Raw genomic sequence first — 9,510 nt, forward strand, 5'->3', positions numbered from 1 at the left:
CATTTTCTTCTGTCTTTTCAAGGACGCAGTTGTTTGGTCCATATCCAAGGTGAGTGAGTAACATCTATCAAAATTTTGTATTATTATTGACCACAGATATACAATAATACAATTGCTTTGCCAAAGAAATGCAGTGTAATTATTAAAAACTTTGTGGGCACTACATCATTTGAACAACTGAAACTTCTCATTTAATGTGCTGTTGGCTTGTATAAGTGACAATTTAAATACATTTCTCAATCTACAGTCTGTTGGAAAAGATTGAGCAAGAGACGTGGAGAGAAACTGGAATCTCATACGTTACGTCAGTCACAAGACTAGTTGAAAGACTCCTAGATTACAGGTAAGGATCCATTTCATTTTTGTCTTTGAAACATTTCATTTCATTATTATAGTTAACAAATACAACATTGTCTTGATTTAGGGACTGTATGAAAGGAGATGAAATGGAGAACAAGAAGATTGGAGGTTCAGTCAACCTAATGGTGAGACATCTGTGAAATTAGTTTGACATTTGATTACAATCCGCGCTGAATACACTTAAGTTATTCTTTACTTTTCAATGAAGAATTTCTACAAGTCAGAGGTGAATAAGGAGGACATGTATATCCGTTACATCCACAAACTGTGTGACCTCCATCTCCAAGCAGAAGACTTTACAGGTAAACTGACATCCTGCAAAAAGGATTATTTTTGTAAAATTAAGAAATAGAATAAAATAAAAAATAAGAAGAATTTTGTGTCAGATATACTTTTAATGAATATTTCAGTGTTGCGCTTGTTGTGTTTCTATCTAGAAATAGGAAATAAATACTCATTAAATAGGAACATAATGATCTGTGTCTGGCTGTTCCCGACAGAGGCAGCCTTCACTCTGCTGTTGTACTGGGAGCTGCTACACTGGGAGGACCGGCCGCTCCGAGACTTCCTGCACTATCCGTGTCAGAGCGAGTGGCAGCGCAAAGAAAACCTGAGTCGCAAAATACTGCACTACTTCAACAAGGGCAAGGTAGAACACTTCTTTCCTCTTTTCCATCCCTCACCTGTATTTTGTGTGAGGTTAATGGCCTACAAGTTTAGACAATCTATGTGTACAATTTCTAAATAGATCACTTTTCCATTTCGTAATGTTCTTTACAGTGTTGGGAATATGGGATCTCATTGTGCCGGGAGCTGGCTTTTCAATATGAAAACTTATATGATTACCAGAGCCTCAGCTGGATACGAGTAAGTAAAATATAATTATTTTTATTCGGCTACACCTATAATCACCTTGTGTAAGATTGATGTAGAGGTTTTTTGGGCTCCTCCACCTGTAATAAGTTTAGTGCATGAGAATGTGCGCACACAAATTAAAGCTATAAATAACCAGACACCCGCACTCATCTTTTAAAGTGTTTATGTAGACATGGCCACCTAAATATGTTGCTCCATATGCAAAAAGTTACCTCTGCACATTGAAAATATCACACAATGCAGTTTTGGGGGAAATGAGAAAATGTTTACCTTCCCCTTTAGTGGCTATATTTGGTGTATATTAACAGTCCAGGAATTTCTCTAATTGAATAATCTGCCTGTTAATCGCAGCCATCAGGACCCTGGGTGAGAGGACTCATCCCAAACTACAGTCTTTGTAAAGTTTAGGAAGAGTCTGTAGTCTTTGCTGGCCAGACTTCTCACCCACACTAACTAGACTACTAATAGATAATGTGTTGTTCACTTCATTGTCATTGATCGTTATGTTTTGCTTAATTCTTGTTTTTAATTTGTTATTCACTTTGAAAGTATTCACTTGTTTTTACTGGAATTGTGGCAGAAAATGGAGGCAGCATATTATGATAACATCATTGAGCAGCAGAGGATCGAACCAGAGTTTTTCCGAATGGGTTTCTACGGACGCAAGTTCCCCTTCTTCCTCAGGGTAATTAATAAGTAAAACAGATTCGTATAGATTGTTTTTTCAGAGCCTACTACTACCCTAATTGATTAAATTCGTAGTTAAGAGCATATTTTAGCCACACTGATTCTGTAGTTCTAAAGTTTGCACTCTCTTATCATTTTAGAACAAGGAGTTTGTCTGTCGTGGTTATGACTACGAGCGACTTGAAGATTTCCAACAAAGGATGCTGGGTGAATTCCCACAAGCCATTGCTATGCAGCACCCAAACCAACCTGACGACACCATCCTGCAAAGCGACGCACAGTGTATCCTAAACTGACTTCTACACACATAAATAGAAATGATGTGATTCTAACGGTTCTTAAACTGTGTTGCTTAATCCTAGTGGGACTCAGCAGTCTTTTTTTCACTCTTCTCTGCCTGGTCTCAGTTTTGTTCTGGTGCTTGGACATTGTTTAGTCCTCTGAGTTACATCCTTGCATAGTCTTTCGCTGGAGGATTTGACCTGTTGTGCATGTTTTGGGTTGATGGAGGAAATCCACCCACCAGAACCTTCTTGTTGTGATGCAAGAGTGGTGGCTACTCACTGTGTGTCACCGTGCATACTATGGGTCTTGGTTTACAATATGTTCTTCAAGGTTTTCAGTTAAGTCGGATTCACCCCTGTCCTTCCTTATTATACAATTTATTATTATATTTTAATCATAGTAAAAGAAAGCAAAAAACAACAACACAAAAAAATCTAAGATAGCATTTATTGCAGAAGGTTTTGGAATGTGCTAATCTAGACAGCTACACTTAGTTTGTCCCTCTAAATCCCACCCTTGTCTATGTCTTTGCTGCTTAAGTCAGTTTCATCCTTGACAAGCCCTCTCCAGACTTGCAGATCTACGCTGTGACTCCAGTGTCGGACATCTCAGACGTTCCTCAACTGGAGCGTGTCCCGGAGAGGATCAAAAGCTTCTACAGAATAAATAATGTTTCCCGCTTTCACTACGACAGGCCTTTTCACAAGGGCCCCAAAGACAGAGAGAACGAGTTTAGGGTGAGAGCGTGACACTCATACGTGAACATAATTTCACCAATTACAGATTTTGAAAACTTAATTACGTTCAGATAATATGATGAATGGAAGAAATAACAATTTTCAACACATTATATTCTCCTTTATCTTATGATTAACCCATAATAAAACAACAATAACTGCATAAATAAAAATGCACCTCATTGGGAATGGTGTTAAAGTTAGGACAAAAGCACCCAGTGACATAATAGTCCACAAGGCCAAAAATGGGTCTGGGGCTATAATCATGTATTCAGGGTGCTGTTCAAGTGCTATTTATCTCACCAGCTTTACCACAGCAGAGAATAATTATTTTTGTTTTGAGAACTAGAAATTACGGTTTTCCTAGGACAAATGACTCACTCATTTAAAACCAAGCCTTTCCATTTCAATGCCTTACAGCACTGTCTCCCTGTGCAGCAGGGTATTAGTCAGAAACAAGGTAAACTGATGTAATAACAGATCTGAATATTCTCCGATAAGAACCCATGAATTATTATCTATTTTTTAATTTTTAGTTTTTTCTTCAACTTTTCCTTCTTTTCTCTGATGTAGACACCGATAACAATGCTTCATGGTCCCAAACTCAAACGGTTTTGTTTTACAGAGTCTCTGGATCGAAAGGACAACGCTGATACTTTCCCGTCCTCTGCCTGGCATCTCCCGCTGGGCCGAGGTGGAGAGAAGAGAAGTGGTAAATCAAATAATGAATCATAGTTCATCTGGTTGTCTCTGGATTAAATTATCGTTTTTTGTTGTTGTTATGGCTAAATGATTATGTATTTTTCCAGGTGGAGGTGAGCCCGTTGGAGAATGCCCTTTATGTGGTGGAGAATAAGACTCAAGAGCTTCGGACTCTCATAAGCCAGTACCAGCACAGGCAGCATCATGGCAACATCAACCCTCTCAGCATGCTCCTCAACGGGGTCATCGACGCGGCTGTCAACGGAGGCATCGCTAGATATCAGGAGGTAAATGATGTCGTTACTGTAAAAGAGATGTGTTTATTTAATGATTTGCTTACACTGTCAATATTTGAACTTGACAGGCGTTCTTTGATAAGGACTACATCAGCTGTCATCCAGAGGACACAGAGAGAGTCACTCAGCTGAAAGATCTGATGCAAGAACAGGTCTGTACTAAAAATATACTACAACCTTTTAACTGTCAAATTTGATCATTGTTTTAGCACCATTTCTGGGTAGAAAATGTACTAGATATATTATTATTATTATTATTATTATTATTATTATTATTATTATTATTATTATTATTATTATTATTATTATTATTATTATAGCTTGAAGTATAGACTAAATCTTACTCATTTTTATTTCTTATGATTGTGTTGTGACCTGAACACAATTATCAGTTAACCTAATAATCTTGACATCCATATTTTGGACACTCCAGCAGAGCAGATAATTGTCTGCCCCCTAGTGTTAAGTCATTCCCATGCTTAATTAACTTCATGAGTGTATTATTTACAATATATTTACAATATTTTTCCTCGTACTAGGTCCACATTCTCGGGGTTGGCTTGGCTGTCCATGAAAAGCTTGTGCATCCAGAAATGCGTCCACTGCACAAGAAACTAGTGGACCAGTTCCACATGATGAGGACAAGCTTACACCATGTGAGTTTTTCTTCTGTTTCTAATCCTTTAACAACAATTTTTCCATAATGCAATTTAGTTTTTTAGATCATTATAATCTAATAAACTAGATTATAATAATCTAGAGCTAAACCAGGACCAGAACAGGACCAAATCCAGTCTAAACTGGGCTCAAACAAGTGTGAACATACCCTAAAATGCTGTTTTTAACTGTAATAGTGAATTTGCCTAAAGCGTATCGGGCCACTGAGTGTACCCTGCCAAATATTCCCATTTATGCTGACCAAGTCTCCAGTCACCCTTGGCAAGGGTATTCTAATCTAATTGTAAAAAATGTTGTATTGACTGTTGCATACATTTGTGTCCCAGCAGGGCGTGGACCGGTTTGGACCTGCAGGCTGCACCGGAGTGAACTCTCCTAGAGGAGCTCTGTCAACCCACAGCCACATGAGTCCAGAAAGCATCAGACTAATGCACAGACACAGGTCTTACTAACACACAATCACAACCAATCCAAAAATATAAATGATGATGTTTTGTAATATTTGAAAACTGTAATGATGCTTTTGTTTTGCAGCCCTTTGAATCTTCAAGGCTCTATCCGCCACTCCTCATCCTCGCTGTCCTCCCACACGTCCAGTGAGGCAGGAAACCTCGTCATCATGACAGACGGCCTGATGGGGGAGCACCCAGAGGAGGCCATGCACATGCAGGTCAGTTTAGAAATATCATTCACCTTTGTATACAGTTTTTCTATTAAAAATTGTATTTTCTTTCTAGCCGAGCCCTTCCTCCTCGAGTCTGAGCTCAATTCGCTCCAACTCTTCTCAGATTATTAACTCTGCACCTTCCAGTGCCAGAGGTAAACAGCTAAACAAAATCACTATTCCAGCTCTTATTAAGGCGGTATTGAAGATTGAATTGACTTTCTGACCCTGTGTGTAGGTTCTCCATCTCTGCCGGACAAAGCCAAACATAACCGAGAAGTGATGATGCTGCTGCCGTCTCACCGTGAGAGGGCGAACAACATGTACTACAACATGGCAGAGAATGGACAGGTATCAATTAGACCCGAGCATATAATAACTGTATAATCACATGCACTGTATTTAGAAGGCTACCTTTAGAATCAGCTAATTAGATGTTTTTTTGCAGAACAACCACATGCAGCGTGCCTTAATTCAGCAAGTTAGTCCCTGTAAGCCCTGCGCCGACCCTCATATGAACCTACAAGAGAAAGGTAAGCCTTCATCATACCAACACAAAGGCAAAATTACAGTCCTGATTTGATGTACTTGTCTTTTGTCCAGTATTTACAAATACACAGAACAGCTGGAGTTTGGATGGAGACAACAGAGAGTCCTACATGCCCCCTTCAACTGGAGGGACCATAATGCCCCCAGCTCCTCCAAGATCCTTCCCACAAGGCAAGTTTAGACCATGTTCTCTCATGTGTGTCAAATGATTTTGTCCTGTTTTCCTGTTCTGTGTGTGTATTCTTGGTTCTGCTCTAGGTTTAGGGTTGGTATTTAGTCAATCTGTAAGATTATGTATACTATACTGCCTGGTCAGATATCATAAGCAAAGCAGGGATGGTTCTTGTAAGTATTTGGATGGGAGACCACTAGGATGCCCAGTGCCACAGGGAGGCTGTAGTGCATACAGTTGTTGTGTCCTTGGGCAAGACACTTCCATGTATTCTAGTATATGATAGTGTGGAAAAGTGTTGTGAGGTTGAATGCGGGACAATAGATTAAAATGAGCCCCTGGCTACTATCTGGTGTGTTTACAGTATCATTAACATGCACTGTCCTTTAGGGCACTTCCTGATGCACTGCGATGCATTTCACCACCAGAGCACTGAGCCCCCTCCTGCTCTGCCAGTGCGCTCTCTCAGAAAGGTACCACTTCAGTCTTTCATCAACAAAATGCAAACTGTAACCTGCCCCTCCATGTTAGAGTGACAGCACAATATTTTCTTTTTAACAGTCTTTAAGCAACACACTGTTTTAAAACTATTATTGTAAAGAGTAATATAAAATATGAACAAAATCTTCACGCTATACATACACAGTATAGGTTACTTCTGCATTTCTTGTCTTTCAGGCCTCATTTGTTAGGATTGATTGATGCTTGATTGATATGTTGTATGAAAAAAATCAGGCATTTTTGTTTGCCACTATAATCATTCTGTAGTTATTGAACGCTCCCACTCATAAGACAAATAAGACAAAGACCTCCTCCATACATACTGACAAACACTGGCATCCAATTAGGCTGTCAGGAAAATTACTGAACTAGAAATATAATGTAGACTATCTTTACCAGTGGCCCATTTATAGGGTTCCAAGTGTCCTTTGTTACACTGCAAGACATTAGGAACTCAAACATTACCCCCAGTGTTTTGCTTGTCTTTACGGAAAAACTAAAACTTCCTATCTCCCCTCATTCCAGTCTCCTCTCCACCCGATTCCCGGTTCGCCCACCAGTCCCCAATCGGCACTAGGGGGCAGTAACTCCACGTTATCAGGCAGTGCAAGCAGCGGCGTGTCCTCCCTGAGTGAGAGTAACTTCGGGGGCCAGTATCCAGAGCCTGGTCCTATCAGAAATGACGCACTGGAGCCCCTCCCCAGTCACCTGTGGTCTCCCCCGGACGAGTACATGTCCTCCCCATACCTCCACATACACTATGGTGGATCAGAGCTTGAGCCTGTGGACCCAGTGCGACCCTTCCACTACCGAAGCCCCACGTCCCACCAGCACACCCATCAGCACCCCCACGCTCACCCTCACGCTCACCCTCACATGGGACTGGATATGGGGCACTCGCACGGACCTCCGCCCTCTCACCACCACCCCACACCCCATGGACCGCATCACATCCCCTACCGCAGACCTCAGCCTCCCCCAGCTGTCCCACCCAAACCTTACCTGAGAGAGGGGTGCATCCCAGAGGAGGAGCTGGCCCCTCAGCCCATCCCACTGCCCAGACGAATCTTCCACTCGCCCCATGGCCACAGGGATGATGGGGTCAAACATGCGTGGGAGACGTGCATCAGCGAGGAGCACGAGGAGGCACAGTGATGGGGCTAAAAGTCTGAGTCTTGTTTTCATTCCTTTATCTGCAGTGACACAGGCAGAACCAGTTGTGTCGGTGCAGATGAAGGAAAGAAACAGCCCTAAATAAGAGCATCAACTTTTGCTCCAGTGAGTTTATGTGTTGATGAAGACACTGACTGTTCAGACTTGAACATGATTGTACACAACTGTACAACTAGTTTGTGAGCATGTTTTCCATTTGAGATAACTCTCCACCGTTTTGTGAAAGATGACTATATGACCATACTCACCATTGTTGGTGCAGCTGTGACCGCTCTTCATTTGGCTTTGTCATTTTGCACCACAATGCGACACAGATGGCTCTTTCTACAGTCCAGTGACTTTTGTGCTTAAAGCTACATTTAAAGTATATAATATCCTTATTTTGATAAATTTGGTACATTGTAGTGTTTTCAAAAGAGTATCTCCATGATGTTTTTAAAACACTGTTAAGTGCTCCTTAATAGTGAGTCATATCAGTGGTGCACTCTGATGCCGCCAGCTTCATAACCTTCAGGTCCTGGGACACTTCAGTCACTGGTGAATATTCATCCATACAAGGTGTATGGGCACAATATGAATGTATTTAGATGAGATGTTATTTATATTGCACAAGATGCAAAACTGGATTTTGTTCAAGTGCTTTAAGTCTCTGTAGAAGTGTGTATTTGTTCCTTTTGTGAGACAGAAGATTGATGCAGGTAAAGTGGACTGGAGGAGTGGACAGAGTAATGATTGTTACAGCTTGAACATAAAGAAGATCTCACAGGAGGACTCAAACCTTTACCACCTGCGGGACACCAACACCACATCTGTTTCTGCTTTTTTCATCGTTCTTCAGCTTTCCTCTCGGCTGCGTAACAGTGAGGGCTATCCCTGGACAGGCGCGGGCCAGTGTCAGACATGCCTACTACCTGCCTTAAGTGCACGCCACGCAGCTTCACCTTTCACCTGGACATTCGACAACAGTACTTCTTATGGAGGAAAAAAATCAATCTACCTACTTAAATTTCTCTATGGTTTTGTTCTGCTTTTGTTACAGATTGTTATTTGATTTGTTGTGCTGATATTTCTCCTTCTGCCTGCAGCGATTTTCAGTCACTTTTGTTTATGTGGAAATTAATTACGTGTTTGCAAAAGCCCAGATTGAGTGCATGGTTTTACTTCAGTGAGATGGTAGTGCGGTATGCTCGTCGATGCAGAACAAGCTGGAAGGATATAGCTAATATTTTACAGTTGTTTTCCTGCAGGTGGATGCTTTGTGTTACTGTACATCAAGTTGTCAGCTGACTAGACAACATCTATTTTTGTATGTAGGGTCATCAGTGCGTGACATATCTCAGACAGAGTAGAAGGTACTGCAAAGGCTGCTGTACTTTGACAGAATGAGGATAGAGTGTATATAGATTAGTGAGTATTTAGGAATGCTTATGGTGAAGAGATACTCACAAAATAGGTACAATAGAATTTTTGTAAATCTGTTATTGTACATACTGCAGTATTGTGAAATATTTTTGAGAATTATTGCCAATGCCCCAAAAGCGTTATTGTTGTTTTGTGTATATACATGTAATCCAGAGATTAATGTAATTGATAAATATCTATAATTGGTGTTTGGAAAAAGGACAAATCCATCTGGCTGTGGCTGTCTCCACTGTTCTACTCATAGACATCCTTTATACACTTTTCAATGTGCTTTCCTGTACATATGGTGTTAGCATGATCAAACAGTGTTTGGTTGTAATAGTGGTTTTCCTACTCCCATAACTGCTGTGGTATGGAACTCATTAACAATACCAAACATTAAAGACAATCTTTTATCAGCACACTGTC

At 40.7% G+C, this 9,510-nt stretch overlaps 1 protein-coding gene across 1 annotated transcript in view; it reads left to right on the plus strand.

The window, feature by feature from the left end:
• Positions 1 to 9,503, plus strand: part of LOC140363268 (dedicator of cytokinesis protein 3-like) — a 56,233-nt gene extending 46,730 nt beyond the window's left edge. The window contains exons 34-54 of the mRNA XM_072449741.1: positions 23 to 49; positions 248 to 343; positions 425 to 485; positions 569 to 662; positions 861 to 1,009; positions 1,141 to 1,227; positions 1,817 to 1,921; positions 2,064 to 2,205; positions 2,779 to 2,945; positions 3,571 to 3,657; positions 3,755 to 3,934; positions 4,012 to 4,095; positions 4,483 to 4,614; positions 4,948 to 5,063; positions 5,156 to 5,291; positions 5,359 to 5,440; positions 5,524 to 5,636; positions 5,734 to 5,818; positions 5,889 to 6,005; positions 6,397 to 6,479; positions 7,033 to 9,503. Coding sequence (XP_072305842.1) covers positions 23 to 49; positions 248 to 343; positions 425 to 485; positions 569 to 662; positions 861 to 1,009; positions 1,141 to 1,227; positions 1,817 to 1,921; positions 2,064 to 2,205; positions 2,779 to 2,945; positions 3,571 to 3,657; positions 3,755 to 3,934; positions 4,012 to 4,095; positions 4,483 to 4,614; positions 4,948 to 5,063; positions 5,156 to 5,291; positions 5,359 to 5,440; positions 5,524 to 5,636; positions 5,734 to 5,818; positions 5,889 to 6,005; positions 6,397 to 6,479; positions 7,033 to 7,662 — 2,773 coding nt within the window. The 3' untranslated portion in view covers positions 7,663 to 9,503. The remainder of the gene's footprint in view (positions 1 to 22; positions 50 to 247; positions 344 to 424; positions 486 to 568; positions 663 to 860; positions 1,010 to 1,140; positions 1,228 to 1,816; positions 1,922 to 2,063; positions 2,206 to 2,778; positions 2,946 to 3,570; positions 3,658 to 3,754; positions 3,935 to 4,011; positions 4,096 to 4,482; positions 4,615 to 4,947; positions 5,064 to 5,155; positions 5,292 to 5,358; positions 5,441 to 5,523; positions 5,637 to 5,733; positions 5,819 to 5,888; positions 6,006 to 6,396; positions 6,480 to 7,032) is intronic.
• The last annotated feature ends 7 nt before the right edge of the window (positions 9,504 to 9,510 follow it).

This window comes from Eucyclogobius newberryi, unplaced genomic scaffold, assembly GCF_026437365.1.
Source record: "Eucyclogobius newberryi isolate DKJ021-1_F unplaced genomic scaffold, fEucNew1.0.hap1 SCAF_17, whole genome shotgun sequence".
NCBI lineage: Eukaryota > Metazoa > Chordata > Actinopteri > Gobiiformes > Gobiidae > Eucyclogobius > Eucyclogobius newberryi.